The sequence below is a fragment of the Somniosus microcephalus genome, chromosome 1 (assembly GCF_052327205.1).
Source record: "Somniosus microcephalus isolate GS21.2 chromosome 1, FLI_Smic_1.0, whole genome shotgun sequence".
In the NCBI taxonomy this organism is placed as follows: Eukaryota; Metazoa; Chordata; class Chondrichthyes; order Squaliformes; family Somniosidae; genus Somniosus; species Somniosus microcephalus.
The window spans coordinates 214271380-214293978 of NC_140987.1; the positions used below are offsets into that span (position 1 = coordinate 214271380).

At 43.9% G+C, this 22599-nt stretch overlaps 1 protein-coding gene across 2 annotated transcripts in view; it reads left to right on the top strand.

The window, feature by feature from the left end:
• Positions 1–22599, top strand: part of gtf2h2 (general transcription factor IIH, polypeptide 2) — a 47496-nt gene that overhangs the window by 12477 nt on the left and 12420 nt on the right. For both annotated transcript variants that reach the window (XM_085989867.1, XM_085989876.1), the window contains exons 4-12: positions 474–510; positions 693–779; positions 2398–2448; positions 9036–9090; positions 15676–15781; positions 16001–16091; positions 17734–17821; positions 19973–20080; positions 21990–22053. In XM_085989867.1, the coding sequence (XP_085845993.1) occupies positions 474–510; positions 693–779; positions 2398–2448; positions 9036–9090; positions 15676–15781; positions 16001–16091; positions 17734–17821; positions 19973–20080; positions 21990–22053 (687 nt within the window). The remainder of the gene's footprint in view (positions 1–473; positions 511–692; positions 780–2397; positions 2449–9035; positions 9091–15675; positions 15782–16000; positions 16092–17733; positions 17822–19972; positions 20081–21989; positions 22054–22599) is intronic.

The window sequence follows — 22599 nt, forward strand, 5'->3', positions numbered from 1 at the left end:
CTATTTCCTTTGGTTGCTGAGTCCAAAACTAGAGGACATGAAATTAAGTTAATCAAAAAACAAAGGGAGAAGTCAGGAGAATTTTTGTGCAGAGGGTTGTTAGAACATGGATTGGCCGACCAGAAACAGTGGTGGAAGCAGAATTTATAATAGCTTTTAAAAAGGTGTTAGAGAAATATTTGAAAAAGAAAAAAATTAAAAGAATCTGGAGAAATTCCCATGCCCTATGTGGATGGCTCTTTCCGAGTTTGACATGCACAATGGCGTCATTCGGTGCTGTGAACTTCTAAGCTCCCAAGATCCCCCTCCTCACTGATTCTCCAACCAGAGGAACTAGTCTTTTTCTGTTCACCCTACCTATTAAACCCTTCATTTAAAATGGGTCTATTAGTCAGTGTGGCACTCGAGGAGCCTGACTTCACTTTGGTGTAGTTTCCCTTCAAATAATTCTGCTGCTGCTTTCTTCCCTGTAGAGTCTTTGAGCAGCGTGGACAAGTTAGACTTGGAATGGTAAGTGTTTTATGTGTGATCTCTAACTTGTTGCAGACATCAAAAAACAATGATTAACTAGATTGTCCTTTTTTTTCTCAAAAATTGAAGTTTATTAAACTAGATGTAGTTTGTGTATTGTACAAATGTTAAGGTATTCTGCAGGGTGGTCTCCCTTATTACCTTGATTTTCCGATTTATAGATGCGGCATTTGTATGTGATAATAGACATGTCAAGATCAATGGAAGATCAAGATTTGAAACCGAACCGACATACCTCAACATTAAAGGTAAAATAAAAGAGTTATGTTTGCCAGCTTGCCGGACTTCTGAATTTTTAAATCTGTATATCATATTAGTCACTTCTTATTATAATAACACCCTGGAGGATCTCCCAACATAGTAACTTTTAATTTAAGTATGAAAGGTTCTCTGATTTGTAATTGAAAATACATGTTACAAAGAATACTACTTTTGACCTTTCTATTTGCCTGACTCTTCCTACACTCACCACCAACCCCCCCCTTTTTGTATTATTTATCCTGTTGAATTAATTGGATTATTGATTTGTTTTACCATGTTTCCATTTTAGCAATGGGAAAGATTTTGTTAGGCTAAGAATAGGGGGAAGAGACTAAGTTAATGGCCTTGATTTTCTGCTTCCACGCTGGCCACCCCACAGATGTCCGTTCATTATACTGAATGAGAGGAAAATTGCAGGCTGGCCAGTGCAGAAGTGGAATTTGTGTAGTAGTTGGAAACAAGTAAATGTTTGCCAGACATAGTGTGTGTCTTTTTTGGGGGCGGGGTGGGGGGGTGGGGGGCGGAAGGAATGGAATCATAATTAAAGGCATTGCAATTTCCGCTTTTCAAAAACTTTCTTAATTTCCTCACTCGTGCTGGGGTATAATTCCATGGTTGTTGGTAGCCAGTGTTTGAGGTCAGACCATGAGAGTAAGCAGGATTGTTGGGGTGTAAGGAGGGCATTGCAGCTGAGCTCGAATTGTCTGGTTCTGCTGACATTTTCCAACACGGGTAATTGTTTAGCGATGAGGAATAAAAACTCTGGATAATTAACTCTCCTTCCTCCCACCAAACCCGTTATGCTGGATCAGCTGTAGCACCTCCAGCACTGTCTTGCCCGAGATCAATTAACTCAGCATAGACTTGGGGCCAAACCTGGGATCGCCTGTTTTGTATGGCCGAGTACTACATCAGAGAGTGCATTTATTTACTAGGGGATCTGCAGTTTCTTCTTTCCTGAAATTCTTTGCTCGGATGTGAAAGAAAGGAGGTGAAATACAGACATCTCACCCTTCTGGAGCTAAGAGGCCAGAATTGTGGAGGGCTGAATTTAGAGTGCATCTTCAAGTGTTAGCCTCACTGTTTCCTAGTTCCTTCCCTGCTTTTCTGCAGGTATTAACTCCTGCTCAGGTATAGTTCTACAAGACGAGGGTAAGTACCCCCTGGTACCTTGCTCAATTGGCCATTTGTAGGGGGGAGTGTTGTCAAGCTATTTCACAATAGAAGAGCATCACAACTGAGCCTGGTCCTGGCTTCATCTGACAATCTACACAAATGCACTGGATAAAACAGACTAGGAAAGGAACTGGAGATTTCTGGTCTGTACAGCTCTGGTACATACCATTAAGGGAGCTTGGCCTAGTTAAATTGTGCCATTTGGTGTGGAATCAGCCCATTTAAATCTAGAGCCAAAGTCCAGATGTCCTTCCCTGTCAGCATACCAGTGTGGATACCTCCATCAGAAGCTTGCAGCAAGGCTGTGTAACACTGCTGTTGACGGATATTACTTTTTTTCAGCCTGCATTTTGTGCATAGTTTGCTTTATATTACAGTTTAGCAAGCAAACAACTTCTTAAATCAGTGCTTTTTTTTCCTTTTTTGCAGTTACTGGAATACTTTGTAGAAGAATATTTTGACCAAAATCCTATTAGTCAGGTATGAACACAAGAATTTGTGGGTCAGGACGAGTCTACTCTTTCTAGTTTCTCTCCTATCTCCCCTCATTCCCTCTCCAAGCTCATCTTGTTCATGCAACCCAACTCCTGCTTCCTTGACCCTATTCAAACTAAAATGCTGAGCACCCAACTTCCTTTCCTGGTCCCCATGCTAGCTGATATTGTAACTGGTTCCTTCTCCTCACGTACTGTCCCCTCTCCCTTTCAAAACTGCCGTCATCACATTCCTCCTCAAAAAATCCACACTCCAGCCCATCTATCCTTGCAAACTACTGCTCAACTCCAACCTGCCTTTCCTTTTCAAAGTCCTTGAATGTATTGTTGCCTCCCAAATTTGTGCTCATCTTTCCTGCAACAGTAGGCCATTCAGCCCCTCAAGCCCATGCTATTAGCTCATGGCTGACTGTACCTGAACTCCATTTACCTGCCTTTGCTCCATATCCCTCGATAACCTTGTGTAACAAAAATCTATCAATCTCGGTCTTGAAAATAGTAATTGACCAATATTCACAGCCTTTTGAGGGAGAGAGTTCAAGATTTCCAGTACCCTTTGTGTGAATAAGTACTTCCTAATTTCACTCCTAAAATGCCTGGTTCTAATTTTAATAAGAACATAAGAACATAAGAAATAGGAGCAGGAGTAGGCCAATCGGCCCCTCGAGCCTGCTCCGCCATTCAATAAGATCATGGCTGATCTGATCCTAACCGCCAATCCACTATCACAGAACCATCTCCTGAATCTAACAGAATTAGACACACGAAATAGGAGCAGGATCAGGCTACACGGCCCCTGGGCCCGCTCCGCTACCCACAGGGCCATGACCGATCCGAACCTAGACTCCTGTCCAAATTCCTGCCCGCTCCCCGTAACCCTTAATTCCCTTTACTTCTAGGAAACTGTCTATTTCTGTTTTAAATTTATGTAATGATGTAGCTTCTACAGCTTTTTGGGGCAGCATATTCCATGGACCTACCACCCTCTGAGTGAAGTAGTTCCTCCTCATCTCAGTTTTGAAAGAGCAGCCCCTTATTCTAAGACTATGTCCCCTAGTTCTAGTTTCACCCATCATCGGGAACATCTTCCCCGCATCCACCCGATCCAACCCCTTCACAATCTTATATGTTTCAATAAGATCGCCTCTCATTCTTCTGAACTCCAGTGAGTAGAGTCCCAATCTACTCAACCTCTCCTCATATGTCCATCCCCTCATCCCCGGGATTAACCGAGTGAACCTTCTTTGTACTGACTCGAGAGCAAGTATGTCCTTTCTTAAGTATGGACACCAAAACTGTACGCAGTATTCCAGGTGCAGTCTCACCAATACCTTGTACAACTGAAGCAATACCTCCCTATTTTTATATTCTATCCCCCTAGCAATGAAAGCCAACATTCCATTGGCCTTCTTAATCACTTGCTGCACCTGCATACTAACCTTTTGAGTTTCGTGCACCAGGACCCCCAGATCTCTTTGTACTTCAGTACTTTCCAGTTTCTTGCCTTTAAGATAATAACTTGCTCTACGATTTTTCCTGCCAAAGTGCATAACCTCACACTTTCAAGTATTGTATTCCATCTGCCAAATCTCTGCCCACTTACTTAGCCTGTCGATGTCCCCTTGCAGGTTTTTTATGTCCTCCTCACTCACTACTTTCCCTCCCATCTTAGTATCATCTGCAAACTTTGATATGTTACACTCGGTCCCCTCCTCCAAATCGTTAATATAGATTGTAAAGAGTTGGGGACCCAGCACTGACCCCTGCGGAACACCACTAGTTACTGATTGCCAGTCTGAGAATGAACCATTTATCCCAACTCTCTGCCTTCTGTTAGATAGCCAATCCTCTATCCATGCCAGAATATTACCCCCAATCCCGTGATTTTTTATCTTAAGCAATAATCTTTTGTGTGGCACCTTGTCAAATGCCTTTTGGAAGTCTAAATACACTACGTCCACTGGTTGCCCTTTATTCACCCTATACGTTACTTCCTCAAAGAACTCCAGCAAATTTGTCAAACATGACTTCCCCTTCATAAAACCATGCTGACTTTGTCCTATTAAATTGTGATTATCCAAATGTCCTGTTACTGTCTCCTTAATAATGGACTCCAAAATTTTACCTACCACAGATGTTAGGCTAACTGGTCTATAGTTTCCAGCCTTCTGTCTACTGCCCTTTTTAAACAAGGGTGTTACATTAGCAGTTTTCCAGTCTGCCGGGACCTTTGCTGAGTCCAGGGAGTTTTGGAAAATTATTACCAATGCATCCACAATCCCTACCGCCACTTCCCTCAAGACCCTAGGATGTAAGCCATCAGGTCCAGTTGATTTATCCGCCTTGAGTCCCATTATTTTACCGAGTACCACTTCCTTAGTGATTTTGATCGTGTTTAGCTCCTTCCCCCCCTTTAGCCCCCTGTTTGTCCAGTGTTGGGATATTCTTAGTGTCTTCTACTGTAAAGACTGATGTAAAATATTCATTCAGTGTTTTTGCCATCTCCATATTTCCCACCATTAATTTCCCGGTCTCATCCTCTAAGGGACCAACATTTACTTTAGCCACCCTTTTTCTTTTTACATAGAAACATAGAAACATAGAAGATAGGAGCAGGAGTAGGCCATTCGGCCCTTCGAGCCTGCTCCGCCATTCAACGAGATCATGGCTGATCTCTATATAACTTTTATATAACTATAAAAACTCTTACTATCTGTTTTTATATTTTTTGCTAATTTACTTTCATAATCTTATCTTCCCTTAATCAATCTTTTTGTTATTTTTTGCTGTCTTTTAAAGTTTTCCCAATCCTCTATCCTCCCACTAGATTTGGCTACCTTATATGCCCTTGTTTTTAGTCGAATACTATCCTTAATTTCTTTACTTAGCCACGGATGGCTGTCTTTTCTTTTACACCCTTTTCTTCTCAGTGGAATATATATTTTTTGGAAGTTGTAAAATAACTCCTTAAATGTACACCACTGATCATGTATCATCTTACCCTTTAATCTATTTTCCCAATCCACTCTACTCAATTTCGCTCTCATACCTTCATAGTCTCCTTTATTCAAGCTTAGCACGCTTGTTTGAGATCCAACCTTCTCACCCTCTAATTGAATATGGAATTCAACCATGTTATGGTCACTCATTCCAAGGGGATCCTTTACTAGGACATTTTTAATTAATCCTGTCTCGTTACACAGGACCAGATCTAAGGTTGCTTGCCCCCTGGTCGGTTCAGTTACATACTGCTCAAGAAACCTATCCCTAATACACTCAATGAACTCATCCTCAAGGCAGCCCTGCCCAATTTGATTTGTCCAATTAATATGATAGTTAAAATCCCCCATAATTATAGATGTTCCCTTATTACAAGCCTCAACTATTTCCTGATTGATACTCCGTCCAACAGAGTTGCCACTGTTCGGAGGCCTATAGACTACGCCCACTAGTGTTTTTTTCCTCTTATTATTCCTTACCTCCACCCAAACTGTTTCATTATCCTGATCTTTTGACCCAATATCATTTCTCTGTATTACAGTGATTCCTTCCTTTATTAACATAGCCACCCCACCTCCCCTTCCTTCCTGCCTGTCCTTCCTGATCGTTAAATAACCTGGTATGTTTAATTCCCAGGCATTGTCACCCTGCAGCCATGTTTCTGCAATGGCCACAAGATCATACCCATATGTAGTTATTTGTGCCATTAACTCGTCTATTTTGTTACGAATGCTACGTGCATTCAGATAGAGAACTTTCAAATATGTTTTGTGACACTTAGTTCCTGCTTTTGCCCTTTTTATTACTTTACCTTTTACTCCATACTTCTGCCCCTTCCTGACACGCTCTGGTTTTTAATTTCCCCACTGCTACCTAAGTCTATGACCTTCTCTGTTGTCATTTTTATTATTTGCTCTCTAGGAACCTTCCCCCCCCCCCCCCCACTAGTTAGTTTAAAGCCCTCTCTACAGCCCTAGTTATATGATCCGCCAGGACTCTAGTCCCAGCACTGGCCAAGTGAAGCCCGTCCCAACGGAACAGCTCCCTCCTGCCCCAGTACTGGTGCCAGTGCCCCAGGAAGCAAAACCCATTTCTCCCACACCAATCTTTTTAAGTTTGTGCCCCCTTGTTCTGGATTCCCCCAGCAGAGGAAATAGTTTTGCTGTATCTACCCTATTGAATTCCTTTACCATTTTAAAGACTTTGATTAGATCACTCCTCAACCTTCTGAACTCAAGGGAATACAACCCAAGTTTATGCAATCTGACCTAATTTAACCCTTTTAACCCTGGTATAATTCTGGTGAATCTGCACATCAAGCCAATGTGTTTAGTTCATGTGACAAATTCTGTACCCTTGCCACTGATTCTATCCCCTCCCTTGCCACTGTCTCAGGCTGAACCAGTCTGTTTGCAATCTTGGTTTCCTCTCCATCAATTCCAATGTTCTCATGGTCAGCCCCCCATCTTCTATTCTGCATAAGCGTCAGCTCATCCAAAACTCTGCTGCCTGCACCAAGTTACACTCGCCCATCACCCCATGTTCACTGACTTACATTGGCTCCCGGACCCTGAATGCCTTAAAATTAAAACTTTCATCCTCCTGTTTAAATCCCTTCACGGGCTCGCGCATATCTATTTTTGTAACCCCCAGCCTTACAACCCTCCGAGCACTCTGCATTCCTCCAAGTCTGGCCTCTTGTGCATTACCCATTCCCTTTGCCCTACCATTGCCAGCCATGTCTTCAGCTGTCGAGAGAGACCCTATGCTCTGGAATTCCTTCCCTAAATCTCTGTCTCTCCACCTCCCTCTCCTTTTGGGATCCTCCTTAAAACCCACCTATTTGACCAAGGTTTTCGTTACCCCATCTCATATCTCCTTTGGCTTGGTGCCCATTTTTATGATTGCATTCCTGTGAAGCACCTTGGGTTTATTTTTCTATGTTAAAGACGCTATATAAATGCAATTGTGTTCCAATTAATTGACCTATGTCGGTGCTGACTCTAAATTTTGGATATCAATTCTAATCCCAGTTTTCTGCTTTTTCCCTGTACTCATTAATATTTTTCTTCAGGTGGTTATCTAATTCCCTCTTAATTGTGATGATTGACTCCGCTTCAATAGGCACTTGTAGTAACACATTCCATAATTTAATAACCTTTAGTGTGGAAAAAAAAAACTTTTTTTCCTTTATGCTAATTGTGCTAATTTAATTGTATAACCTCTATTACCGATGCACTAACCAATGGAAATAATCTTTCACTATATACCCTTTCAAACCCTTTCAAAATTTTGAATGAGTCGGTTTAACCTTGGTTCATTCTCGCCTCGAAGTCAGAAGATCGTGGGTTCAAGGCCCACTCTTGAGAGTTAAGCACATATCTAGACTGACACTTCAGTGCAGTATTGAGGGAGTGTTGCACTGTCGGAGGTCTTTTGGTGAGACTTTAAACGGAGTTTCTGTCGGCTCTCTCAGGTGTACGTAAAAGACCCCAAGGCACTACTCCAAGAGCAGTAGGGGATTGCTACTGGTATCTTGGGCAATATTTATCCCTCAACCCACATCACTAAAAACAGATTATTTGGTCATTTATCTCATTGCTGTTTGTGGGACCTTGCTGTGCATAAATTGGCTGCTGCATTTCCCTACATTACAACAGTGACTACACTTCAAAAGTACTTCGTCGGCTGTGAAATGCTTTTGGGATGTCCTGAAGTCACGAAAGGCAATATGTAAACGCAAGTTTTTTATTTCTATTAGATCTCCTTGATCCTCTTGGCTCCAGTGAATGCAGTCCTAGTTTTTCATGGCTCTCATCATAACTATATTCTCTTATTCCTGTTCCCATCCTAATGAATGTACATTGGACCATTACTGTAATTTTCTATTGTGGGTTCTAACAGACTGGATGCAGGGAGGATGTTTCCCCTGGCTGGGTGGTCTAGAACGAGGGGTCACAGTCTCAGGATACGGGGTAGGACATTTAGGACTGAGATGAGGAGAAATTTCTTCACTCAGAGGGTGGTGAACCTGTGGAATTCTCTACCATAGAACGCTGTGGAGGCTAAGTCACTGAATATATTTAAAAAGGAGATAGATTTCTAGACACAAGGCATCAAGGGGTATGGGGAGAGAGCAGGAATATGGTATTGAGATAGAGGATCAGCCATGATCATATTGAATGGTGGAGCAGGCTCGAAGGGCCGAATGGCCCACTCCTGCTCCTATTTTTCTATGTTTCTATGAAACACAATTTATGTAATCATAGGTATCACTCTTAATTTCATTTCAAGTTATGAATCAGACTGAGTTAGTTAAATCAACCTCATTAGTGGAATTAATTGTATTGCAGGGAGTCATTAAGTATTTTCTCCTTATGCCAGACATTATGGGTCCCTGCAGTGGTTTATTCCCCATGAGCCTTTGGACAAGGTACTTGATGTTTCATTTAAATGTGAGGCACAGTCCAAGCTTGATAACCAGACCTTATGTGGATTAAGTACTCCAGTAATTTTTTCATGGCAACAAAATATTGCCCATTACTAATTGCAATATTTTGTTTTTATTTTTAGATTGGTATCATTACTACAAAAAACAAAAGGGCAGAAAAACTTACTGAACTTGCAGGTAATGCAGTTTATTCTGTAGCATAGCATTCAGTAGCAAATAGTTGCCAAATTAGGCTAAGAAACTTACTGAGGAGTGTAAGGAGCTGGAACCTAGATCTCCCTGTTCTACTCGAGTACATTTCCATATCCCTGTCTCCTTTGTGAATACAACTTGAAACATCTCTCTTGAATATTATTAATGGATTGCGTAGCGTTCAAGTGAACTCATAACTGTACATTGAGTTTCAGAAAGATCTATAAATATACAATTCAGTCATCCCTGTTTGGTGAATCCGTGATTCTTAAAGTATGATGTTTTCCAATAACTAGATGGAGGCTGTAAATTAACAATCAACAGGTGTTTACTGGAGGAGTGTAGTCGAAAGACTAACAGTACAGAGGCATGCTCAAGGCTTATATACAGGTGTGGTCACTGCCGGTACTACAGTATACAGGAGCTGTAAAAGTAGTTCTCTCTTAAAGGTACATACACTACAATTCCTCCCCTTTTAGATTAACAGTACCCATAACATTCAAATAACAGTTAACACTTTAACATGCACATTAAACTGAAATAGTCCATTTATAGATTCAGTCTTTGGGGCGGCTTCCTGATCCTTTCTGGATAGCGCCTTTCCTGAGGTTCTTCTTGGTGCGGAGGCGATTCTGGCCCCCTTTCGTCGGTTAGTTCATCAGGTTCCGCTGCTACTGTTTCTGAGGTAGATGCTACCGGTATGTCGGGTTCATCCCCAGGTACGCGAGACATGGGGTTGACTCGTTCCTGTGACGATAGGATCTGGTCGACGTGGCATCTCACAATGTTCTCCCCGACATCCACTGTGTACATTAATGGCCCTTGCCGTGTGCATATCGTTCCGGGTTGCCATTTCTCTGTTCGGTAGTCGCGGGCCAAGACTGGTTGTCCTACATTGAAGCTCCTTGTCGGCTTTTCATTGATGTGCTGGAATTGCTTATCCTCAACATTTCTTCGCACATTTGGTCTGAGCAAATCCAGACGAGATCTCAACCTTCGGTTAAAGAACATCATGGCCGGGGTCTGGTTGGTAACTGCATGTGTCGCATTTCTGTAGGCTAACAGGAAATTGTCCACCTTATGCTGTAGTGGAATTTCATCATCGCATATGGCCCTTATCGCCTTTTTAAAGGTTTGTACGAACCTCTCAGCCAATCCATTTGTGGCTGGATGATATGGGGCGGATGTGTAATGCCGTACCCCATTCCTTCTCATAAATTTCCGAAACTCTTCGGACACAAACTGTGGTCCGTTATCAGAGCAAATCTGCTCTGGCAAGCCGTTCCTGGCAAATATGGTCCGTAGGACTGCAATCGTTTTCTCTGTAGTGGTTGAGGACATTTTGATCACCTCAGGCCATTTCGAGTGTGCATCCACTGCTATTAAGAACATTGAGTCCATGAATGGACCAGCAAAATCAATATGCACCCGTTGCCATGGAGAGGAGGGCCACTCCCATGTGTGTAGAGGGGCATGTGGTGGTGCATTTTGGACCTTCTGGCATCCTGAGCAGCTCTTTGTTAGGTCCTCGATTTGTTGATCGATCCCCGGCCACCACACATAAGCCCTAGCAAGGCTTTTCATTTTCACCCCTCCCAGATGGCCTTCGTGAAGCTCATTGAGCACTCTCTCCCTTAACTTGGGTGGAATTACCACTCGGGATCCACACATCACTGTCCCCTGGCATACTGACAGCTGTTCTCTTCTTGATGAGAATGCTGGCAACAGTGAGTCGCCATGTGTTGGCCATCCCCTCACCATCAATTCATATACCCGAGACAGTGTCGGATCATTGCGGGTCTCCTTCTCTATATCCGCGTTAGTTACTGGCAATCGTTCAATTATCGACGAATAAAATATTTCGATAGGGTCCACTGCTGGTGCTTCCTCCACAGTAGGCAGTGGCAGGCGAGATAGCCCATCAGCGTTTCCATGCTGTTTCGTGCCCTTATACTCTATTTCATATTGGTTCGCCCCTAGAAAAAGGGACCATCTTTGTAGCCGTTGTGCAGTCATCACCGGAACGCCCTTCTTTGGATTAAAGATGGAGACAAGTGGTTGGTGGTCAGTCAGCAAGGTGAACTTCTGCCCATGCAGATAGTGGTTGAATTTTTTTACTCCCCATACTAGGCTTTGGGCCTCCTTGTCGATCTGGGCGTAGTTGCGCTCGGCTGAGGTTAGTGACCGAGACGCAAAGGCTACTGGCCTCTATTTGTGCGACAGCACCGCTCCAATACCATAGGGTGATGCATCACATGCCAACCGAATTGGTAGTGCTGGGTTGAAATGGGCCAACACCTCTTTTGATGTGTTCAATTCTTTGCACTTCTGGAAAGCTCGTTTACATTCGTCATTCCACTTCCATGGTACCCCCGTTTGCAGTAGGGTGTTCAGTGGGTGTAATACTGTAGACAAATTTGGTAAGAACTTATGGTAGTAGTTCACCAGCCCGAGGAATGACCTCAGTTGTGACACATTTTCCGGTGCTGGAGCCTTGACTACTGCCTCAATCTTTTCAGGGGACTTATGTAACCCCTCTTCATCAATAACGTGGCCACAATACGAGATCTGCTTCTGGAAAAACTCGCACTTGTGGCGATTAGCTTGTAGCCCATATTCCTTTAATCTAGTGAGCACCTGCTCCAGGTTGGCGAGGTGATCACTGTCATTTTCGCCCGTGACCAGGATGTCGTCCAAATAACACTGGGTCCCTGGAATCCCTTGCAGGACTTGATCCATTGCCCTTTGCCAAATAGCCGGAGCCGATGCTACCCCGAACACCAGCCGGTTGTATTGGTAGAGACCTTTATGAGTGTTGATTGTGAGGTATTGTTTCGAGGCTTCTTCTACCTCCATTTGCAAGTACGCCTGGGCCAGATCAATTTTGGTGAAGCGTTTACCTCCAGATAGCGAGGCGAAAATATCCTCAATCCGTGGAAGTGGATATTGTACCGTGTGAAGGACTGGGTTCACTGTCACCTTAAAATCCCCACAGGTGCGGACCTTCTTTGGTTCCCCAGGCGTATTACTCAACGACCTCTTCATTACAGGAATGATGGGTGTAGCCCACTCGCTCCAGTCTACTTTGGACAGTACTCCTGAACGTTCCAACCCTTCCAGCTCTGCTTCGATGGCTGGTCGGATCGCATAAGGCACCAGTCTGGCCTTAAAAAAAAAAAAAAAAAAAAAAAAAAAAAAAAAAACTTTGGGCTTGCATTTTCCTCTATTTTAATCGTCGCTGTTATGCCTTTTAGTGTTCCGAGTCCCTCCTGGAACACTTCTTGTGCGTCAGTTAGCATTTTTGACAGTCGTCCAGGTGTGACGTCGTCATCCTTTTTGGCCTCAACCTTCAGTGCCTGTATGGAATACCAATCTAATTGTATCTTCCGGATCCATTCACGTCCTAGTAGTGGTGGTCCTCCATCTGGCAATACATATAGGTCCATTTTGGGTATTTCCTGGCCTTTGTATATCACATTCACCCTTATTTTTCCTTTGGGGTAGACTTTTTGCCCCGTGTACGTCTTCAAGACAATCTCTGTAGCTTTCAAGGGTATATGTGAAAATAGCCGCTTGTAGTCCCTTTGGTTTATGACTGTTAGGGCTGATCCTGTGTCCAATTCCATTTTCACTTGGACTCCGTCTATCTTGAGCGTGACCCAGATAGTCTGGTGATCCTCCATTTTGATTACCTTATGTAGTTTCAGATAACCCAGCTCCTTGCTTCCGGAGTCTGTATCACTTTTCTGTTCGTCTGGACTACTGTCCATCACCTTATGTACCTTTTTGTACTTCTCCTGTGGAGATTTCTTGCTGCTGGTTTTCTTCCCTGACCTGCAGACTCTTGCTATGTGTCCTGCTTTTCCACACTGTCTGCACACTTGGTCCTTGAACCAACAATCCTTCTGGTCGTGTGTTGTTCTGCCGCAGCGATAACACTTCCCTGCTCCATATGACATTTCATTGGTGCCATATTCTTGCGGTCTCCGTTGTATCTCTGCAGCGCCCCGTGCGGCTGCTTCATGTGATACTGCCATGCTGAAAGCCTTGTCCAGCGTAAGATCCTTTTCTGATAGAAGCCGTTTCTGGGTTCCTTCACTTTGAAGCCCACACACAAACTTGTCCCTTAACGTATCTGCAAGTCCCACTCCAAACTGGCAGTGTTTCGATAGCTTGCGCAGTTCCGTTAAGTACTCAGCATTGCTTTCGTCTTTGTGTTGGTTCCTTTTATGGAACTTAAATTGTTCTGCTATCAGCAGCGGTGTGGGGTTTAAGTGGTCCTGTAGGATTTCCACTATGCTTTCGAAATTCTTATCCACTGGCTTCTCTGGGGTTATTAGGTTTCGCAGTAAGCCATAAGTTTTTGCACCCATGGAATTCAACAAAACCAGTGCTTTCCTAGCATCTGGCACTTCATTCGCCTTGCAGTTCACCTCAGTGCGTTCCACATATGTCGCCCAATCTTCGACTTCATTGTCGAACACAGTGATACTGCCACTCTTCGGCATCCCTGGGTGTGATTAAACTGTCTAAAATGGCGTCTCCCGCGCTCTCCCTTCTTCTCCGCTGGCACAAAATGGCGTCTCCCGCACTTTCCTTTCTTCCCGCGATCGCCCTTCTTCTCCGCTGCGGCTTCTAAAATGGCGTCTCCCGCGCTCTCCCTTCTTCTCAATGGCGTCTCCCGCGCTTCCTTTCTTTCCCCCGCGGACGCTGTTCAGCCCTTGAGCCCTGGCTGTGCTCTGCGCGTTCTCCTGTGCGCCTCTCTCGTTGCCACCGCTCGGTCCTGAACCCGGCTGCTGCTTTACCCTCTCTCTCTTTTTGTTTTCCGTCGACGCCGCTCGGTTTTCAACCCCCGGCTGCGCCCTGTGCGCTTCACCCTCTCTCTTACCCCGTCGACGCTGCTCGGCCTTTTCTGTGCCGTCGGTCGGCTCCAGCCGCCGCTGTCCGGGAAGGGTCTGCGCTGTACCTGTTGCCAGTCTGTTGCTGGATCGTCGTGGCTGGAGAACCAAGCCCAGCTCTCAACAGCCTCCCCTGCGATGTTCACTCTCTGCTGGATGACTGGGCGGTTGCTCGTGGTCGACGCCCGTGCTTCTGGCCTCGACTTTCTTCCACCGTCCTCCCGGAGCGAATCCTTGAAAGGAAATGCAGAGTTGCAGGTAGATTCGAATCGACCTTGTCGCCACTGTTGAATCAGTGATTCTTAAAGTATGATGTTTTCCATTAACTAGACGGAGGCTGTAAATTAACAATCAACAGGTGTTTACTGGAGGAGGGTAGTCTAAAGACTAACAGTACAGAGGCATGCTCAAGGCTTATATACAGGTGTGGTCACTGCCGGTACTACAGTATACAGGAGCTGTAAAAGTAGTGCTCTCTTAAAGGTACATACACTACACTGTTGATATTCCCAGACTCATTTTGCTTCCAACTGTCTCTTTAAATTTGATTGATAAAGTGTAGCGCATTTGTGTACAGTCAAAGTTATTAGGACAAATTAGATAAAGTGGTATCGAAACCTTTGTTATTCCATACACAGTTGACACCTGTTTTATTTTTTTAAATCGAGCAGGTTATCTTCCAGGGGCTTCTTCCATCATCTTCCTGTTTTGACCCAGAAGAAATTTGCTTTAAGTCCAGTGTATCTTTTTGGACCAAGTGGATCCACTAATATGAGAAGCTAATGATAACAATTAGTATCAAATGCAGTATACAGATTCCAGTACAGTGTCCGCTGTGGCTCAGTTTGTAGCACACTCGCCTCTGAATCAGAAGGTTGTGGGTTCAAGTCCCACTCCAGGGACTTGAGCACATAAAGCTAGGCTGACACGCCAGTGCAGTGCTGAGGGAGTGCGGCACTGTCGGAGGTGCTGTCTTTCGGATGAGACGTTAAACCGAGGCCCCATCTGCTTTCTCAGGTGGACGTAAAAGATCCCATGGCACTATTTTGAAGAAGAGCAGGGGAGTTATCCCCGGTGTCCCTCAACCAACATAACAAAAACAGATTATCTGGCCATTACCACATTGTGCAAATTGGCTGCCGCGTTCCCCACATTACAGCAGTGACTCCACTTCAAAAGTACTTTGAGACTGTAAAGCGCTTTGAGATGTCCGGTGGTCGTGAAAGGCGCTATATAAATGCAAGTGTTTCTTGTATAACTTAATTTCTTTCAGGCATACGGGTTTTCCAATTAAGACCTACCATGTGAGGTAGACATCCTTTATTCCTCATTTTTTTACCCTACCCAATTTACTCCCCTTATTTTTTTGAAGGCACTTGACTTATTCTATGGTTGGTTCAGTGGAAACCAGTAATCCTCTGATACCTCTCCCAGGTGGGTTTTCTTTTTGTGTGAGCCCAGATAGTAAGCGCTGCTAAACTGTTTGACTGCAGGAGCACTAAAGCATTCTCACCTGACACCCATATCATCATCACACTTTTCAGCAGTGGGTCACTAGATGACAATCAGGAACAGGAACCCTGGCTCATTTATTTCCCCCCCTCCCTCCCTAGCACTGAGGCCAATTGTAATTTCCAAATTAAGACTGGTTTTGTCATTGTTTGTGTGTTAGGAAATCCAAAGAAGCATAAAGAAGCTTTAAAGAAAGCCGTAGGTGCGCCATGCAGTGGAGAGCCTTCACTTTACAATTCACTCACCTTGGCCATGGAGACTCTGAAGTAAGTATTTTCAGATCTTTTTAAAACAAATTTTACCTTTCCACTACCACCGCCACCCCCCCCCCCCCACCTCATTTCTCTGTTTTGTTCAAGTTTGCATGCTGCTCTTTCACCTGAGAGAATTTGAGCTGTATTTTTACTCAAACTGGAATTTGTTTAGATTTTGCACTAGATTAGAATAGATGACATAACCTCAGTTTTGATTTTTCTCCCCAAAAGGCACATGCCAGGACACACCAGTCGTGAAGTACTTGTCATTTTTAGCAGTCTTACAACATGTGACCCATCTAACATTTATGACCTTATTAAGGTAAATGGTTCATGTATTTTCTTCATAAGTGGTGAAAGTAACCCATGTGCAGCTGGCCTGGTGGTGCACTGGTTTGTGTGTGTTTTTTTTATTCGTTCCTGGGATGTGGGCGTCGCTGACAAGGCCAGCATTTATTGCCCATCCCTAGTTGCCCTTGAGAAGGTGGTGGTGAGCCACCTTCTTGAACCGCTGCAGTCCATGTGGTGAAAGTACTCCCATACTGCTGTTAGGGAGGGAGTTCCAGGATTTTGACCCAGCAACGATGAAGGAACAGTGATATATTTCCAAGTCGGGATGGTGTGTGACTTGGAGGGGAACTTGGGGGTGATGGTGTTCCCATGCACCTGCTGCTCTTAACCTTCTAGGTGGTAGAGGTCGCAGGTTTGGGAGGTGCTGTTGAAGAAGTCGTGGCGAGTTGCTGCAGTGCATCTTGTAGATGGTACACATTGCAGTCAAAGTGCGCCAGTGGTGGAGGGAGTGAATATTTAAGGTGGTGGATGGGGTGCCAACCAAGCGGGCTCCTTTGTCCTGGATGGTGTCGAGCTTCTTGAGTGTTGTTGGAGCTGCACTCATCCAGGCAAGTGGAGAGTATTCCATCACACTCCTGACTTGTGCCTTGTAGATGAGGAGTCAGGAGGGGGGAGACACATGCTGCAGAATACCCAGCCTCCGACCTGCTCTTGTAGCCACAGTATTTATGTGGCTGGTCCAGTTAAGCTTCTGGTCAATGGTGACTCCCCCCCAGGATATTGTTGTTTTGGAGATTCGGCGATGGTAATACCGTTGAATGTCAAGCGGTGGTGGTTAGACTCTTGTTGGAGATAGTCATTTCCTGGCACTTGTGCGGCACGAATGTTACTTGCCACTTATCAGCCCAAGCCTGAATGTCATCCAGGTCTTGCATGCGGGCATGGACTGCTTCATTATCTGAGGAGTTGCGAATGGAACTGGACATTGTGCAATCATCAGCAAACATCCCCACTTCTGACCTTATGATGGAGGGAAGGTCACTGTGTGCGTGTGCGCGTACTAGTAATTATGCCTTGGAATTACAGAACGTGGGTTCCTGCTTTAGAAAGGGCAGGGGAATGGGACTGTGAATAGCCCTTTTACAGAGCTGGCACAGGCGCAACTGTAAAATTTCTCTCATTCTATGGTTTCTTCAACAAGTGGAATTCCCAAGAGACCTGGTTGTCTGTGCTGAGTTACTGATCTCAGCTGGGGTGATGGAAGAGGTGCTACATTTGGCTTTAGTGCCATGGATCAGGGAGGAGAAAATTGAGCAGGGTTTCCACTCCTGATTGCTATCTGGCCTACCTCTGCTGGAAGTTGCACATGTGGATGGCAAGGGAGAACAGTGTTGGCTCAACGGTGATGTTCACTGTGGTTGAATAATCTGCTGACGCCTGTTGCCTTCACACGTGAAGAAGGGCCACTATGGTGAGGTACTGGAGGGTGGTTAGTAACTCAGCAGAAAGTCAAGGCCTTCAGGAGAAGAAAGAAAAAGAATTTGCAGTAAAATGGAGAAGGAAAAATATTGTAATGCGAGACATAATTGTACTAAAATTTGTTAAATGTTGATTGCAGTGTTTTAAGATTTTTGTTACAGTAATGCTAATCCATCATGTTTTACTTCATGAAGTGCTTGAAGACCGCTAAAATCAGAGTGTCTGTGATTGGTCTATCGGCGGAAGTTCGAGTTTGCACTGTTCTCACTCGTGAGACTGGCGGTAGGTAATCTGAACTAACCAACTCATCTTGTCAGAGTTAGAAAAGAAAATGAAAAATATTTTTTAATGTGCTTGCTTTAAATCCCATCCAAGGTCTCAGTGGTTAAGACAATGGGGTCGATTTTCCTGAAGCTGTCGGGAAGAAGGCAGGACTACAATTTTCGGGTTTTAGACCCGCCTACTTCGACGTCCGGCCAATCCGCGTGATTTTCCCTTGATTGACCTTGTTGAGCCCGCCCAGCAGGCCAATTAAGGGCCACCCGGCAACAGGTGACATCACAGACTGCAATTTCATCTGTCAAGAGTTCTTGACAGATGAAATATCAGTGTTTCACGGCTGTTTGAAGCTGTGAAACACTGACAGTCTGAGTTCTAACCTGAGTCCTTCTGCACAGACTCAGTTAGAACTCTCAGCAGCACTCAAAGCTGTAGGCTGTCACTTTTCACAGATCGCAGCCATTCAGCTTTAAGTGCCGGCTGAGTGATTGGCTCCCGACAGCTACAGGAAGAAAGGCTGTTAATGTAAGTACAGGTAAGTAAAAGTTCTTTACACACTTTAGACACACCAAACACACTTACCTTTGCACTCAAGCACCCATCACTCACCTGAGCACCGACATCGCGACCCCTCCAACTCCTTCAACCCGACGGCCCGCCTGCTCTAACCTGGCGTGGTTTGGAGCCGTCGGGAATCCCACACGAAGCCCCTCAAAATAGGGATTAGACTAAAAACTGCCTGTTAACTACCTGTTAACAGGCAGTTAATTGGCACTAATCCCTTCCCGCCTGGTTTCGGCGGGTCCCAGTGCGGGGCGGGTACCCGCTGCCCCTGAAACTTGCATGGGGCGGGGTTTTGGGTGGGATGGTGTCAGGACCCCCAAATTCGGGATTTCCCCCCCCGCCCCCACTCGCCTGAAACCCCGCCTGACGGCTCCAGGAAAATCGTCCCCAATGAGTGGCTGAACCATATAGAGGAAGAAATTCCCAGATTTAATCTTTAGTCTGGGCTGAGTTACCTAATCGCAGCCAGGGCAGTAGGAAGGGCACTACAATTGATTTCCATGCTCTTGATTTAAGGAGATGAAATTTGGGATGGGTTCCTGCTTCTCGTTGCAATCCAGAATCCTCTGTTGAAAATGTGTGTGTGAATTTTGGGTAGGTGGAGAATTGGGCTCAGCTACGATGCCCCACATGCTCAAATAGTCTGCCAAAACTCACTGTCTGGGCTCGGGTATGAATAACGCCACTTGGGCAGGGTACCGTAAGGTGACTGATACCTGTGTTATATATCCCAGCAAAAATTCAATGCTTTTAGAGAGGGGAAGGGAAACATTGGTGGAAAAATAATAATGTGTTTGTTTTATTAATTGTCTCTATATGTGGGGGAGAAGTTAGTTATGCTGCATTTAGTCTGTCACTTGCCATGAATGAATGAATGGTTTTAACTTTATTTTACCACATACCAAAAATGACTTCTTGGGAGTGGAATCTTGTTGAAAATTAGTTTATGTAATGATTTTTACTTCCATGCGAAAGGAAGGAAATTACTCATTTTTCTAATATTCTGGTTTACTTTTGTGACTGCTTAACTTTAAATATTTAAGTACTTAACATACCCATCACTGAGCATCTGGCTATCTTAAAACTATTAAGTCAGTTTTGCACTATAAATGCTTTTTTCATCTGTTTAGTCATATATATTTTCTTCCCCATACCCAACCAGATCAGTAGACTGATAATATCATTGTGATACTTCTCATTGTGGAATTCTTCGATATCTGGAGTCAGTGTTGCCATTGTTAAATTAATTTATCAAACCTGAGATACAGCAGCCTACACATGTACTATGTAAATGCTGGGTCATGATTTCACACCTGCAACCCAATTCCAGCCATGTCACTATGGCTGGAATTGCCAAGCAGAGGTTGGGTGAGAGATTGAAGTCAATCTTGTGAACCTTTTGCTGGCTAATTCTTAGTGGCATTGACAAAATCATGGGAACAGGTCATCTGTCCTTTTGGTAGCACTTCGTGCCTAAAGAGACCAGGAAAGCAAAGAAGCAGGAGGGAGTTTCTCCCTCAAATTAAAAATGAAACAATCTAGTTTAAGAAATATTAACATCTTAAAATTATTTCTGTGGTCCCTTCCTAGGTATGTACCACGTTATTTTAGATGAGAGCCATTTTAAAGATCTACTTAATTATCATGTTAGTCCTCCACCTGCCAACTCCAATTCAGAGTGTTCTCTCATTCGTATGGGTAAGTACATTCTTAGTCAATTTAGTATGTAATATTCTTTGTATCTTTGAACATGCATGTTGTTTTTCCATGTGATAACTGTAAAAGTTATTTTCTCAATTTAATTCTGACTATTTTAGAGCAGTGTTAGATCAAGGAGTGCAGTATTCGCTGAATGGACAAATGTTTTTCATCATTAACACTTTAACACTAATGCAAAGTTTATTGTGTAAAAGAAGAAAGATTTGCATTTATATAGCGCCTTTCACGACCTCAGGCCATCCCAAAGCGCTTTACAGCCAATGAAGTACTTGTGAAGTGCAGTCACTGTTGTAATGTAGGAGACATGGCAGCCAACTTGCGCACAGCAAGCTCCCACAATCAGCAATGTGATAATGACCAGATAATCTGTTTTAGTGATGTTGATTGAGGGATAAACATTGGCCATCACACTGGGGATAACTCCCCTGCTCTTCTTTGAAATAGTGCCCTGGGATCTTTTACATCCACCTGAGAGAGCAGAGGGGGCCCTCAGTTTAACATCTCATCCGACAGTGCTGCACTCCCTCAGTAATGCACTGGAGTGTCAGCCTAGATTTCTGTGCTCAAGTCTCTGGAGTGGGACTTGAACCCCCAACTTTCTGACTCAGAGGTGAAGGTGCTTCCAACTGAGCCACGGCTGACATTGTGAGGTCATGGAAGGCAGTAGCAGACAGCATCTTGGCACACTGCTGAAGTTTCATTCTGTGAGAGGAAAAACATTCTGAGGATAGTTGTTGTCTGCTGTAGAGGCTTGAGAACAAATTGTTTTCAAGTCCTTTTGTTCTAGGAATAGTGAGTCGTGACAGGAAAACATAGAGGGGCAGCAAGTAGTGTACCCGAAGGATGGGAGATGAATGGCACTGTGGTTCTCAATGTTTACAGGGTAATTAAGTTACTTCAGATGCATGTTTCTCATGGATCTTGGATAATTTTACTCCCTAACTCTATTGAAAGCTTTTCTCTCTCCCTTTTTCCTGTTTTCTCTTGAAAACATTGACATCTTCCTAGTGTACAATTCAGCAGGCAGGTACCCTCTGATACCTCACCCAAGTGGCAGTTATTCACATGAGTCGAGAAAGTAAATATTGGCAGGGAATTAAACCATGTGGGGCACCATAGCCAAGTATGATTCTGCCCTCACCTGATGTCCACACATGCACACTTCCAGCAGGGGTCATTGGATAACGGTCAGAAGTGGAAGCTCTTCTCAATTTTACTCCCTAGCCCAGGGATGATGAAGCCAATTATAGTGCCCCCATTATCACCCCAGCTAAATTAGCTAAATCAACTAAGATCAGGCATCAAACCTGAGCCCTTTATAGTCTGCGTGCCTCAGCTATTCACTAGATAAACAATCTGAACAAAAGGAGGCGTTCCCAGATAATCAAGTTAGTGAAACATAACCCAGCAGAAGGCCCAAATGTTTGTCTAGCTGAAACCTGTCATTCCTAAGTGAAATCTATTTACAACTTCAGCAGTCCTGATATCCTGTGCAAGTTCATTAACAACACAATTCCCTGGATTCAGGCTGTGGAAAAAGTAAATGTTATGGGAAAGTGGATGGGATGTAATATCTGAATAGTGCTATCGGATGTTGGTCCACACACCCAGTGTGTGCCTAAGCAACTGCCTTGTACTGTCACCAGGTTTTGACTTGGGGAGAGAGAACCTATATTTTTTCAGCACTGACAATGCTCCCTATTTGCTTTTTCATTTAATTTTGCAGATATTCCATCAAGGTGCATCTCATTTACATTGGTATCAGCATTAATGATTAGGCAGGTTTCTTGATAAAAGGTGTTTAGCTTTGTAACATTGTTTATTGTGTTAAGAAATGAAATGTTTTTGATATGAAATAGAAATACTCATTATTTTCTTTTATTGTAAGGTTTCCCCCAGCATACAATGGTATCCTTATCAGATCAGGATGCAAAACCATGTTTCAGCATGGCGTAAGTATGATAAATGATGGGCAGCAGTATGAAACAATATTTGAATTTATATTTAATACATACTATTAGTTGGTAGTTAGCTTACCAAAGTCAATCCAGTTGTGCAGAAAGTTAAGACTTTTTTTACAATAAAAGAAATTGATGCTGCAGATGTAACTGTATAATGGTGTTTTAGGAAGTAGAACGTTCTATTTTGAGGATTTTGTTTACCAATTGGCTCAGATTAATTTTCTATAATTGATGCCCATATTAGTTATAGTTGCTCTTGTTTTATTTTTTTTTTTTAAAAGGGCATATATTTTGCGCAAGTTTCCTCCCTTTTTCAGTCATTTTATTTCCTACTTTGCCTACTTGGCCTAGCAACTCTGCAGCTGAGGCACTGGGCAAACTACTCTCAAGATGTTGCTAATGCCCCCTGAAACCAGATGTTAGGGACCACCAGGTCAAATTTTCTCACGCCTTCCCCTTTCTGGGAGATGCTGCTGCCTCCTCTTGGTGCCTCTCTTCCCCAGTGGTTTAGATTGGGAACTGAGCAGGGTGGAACTT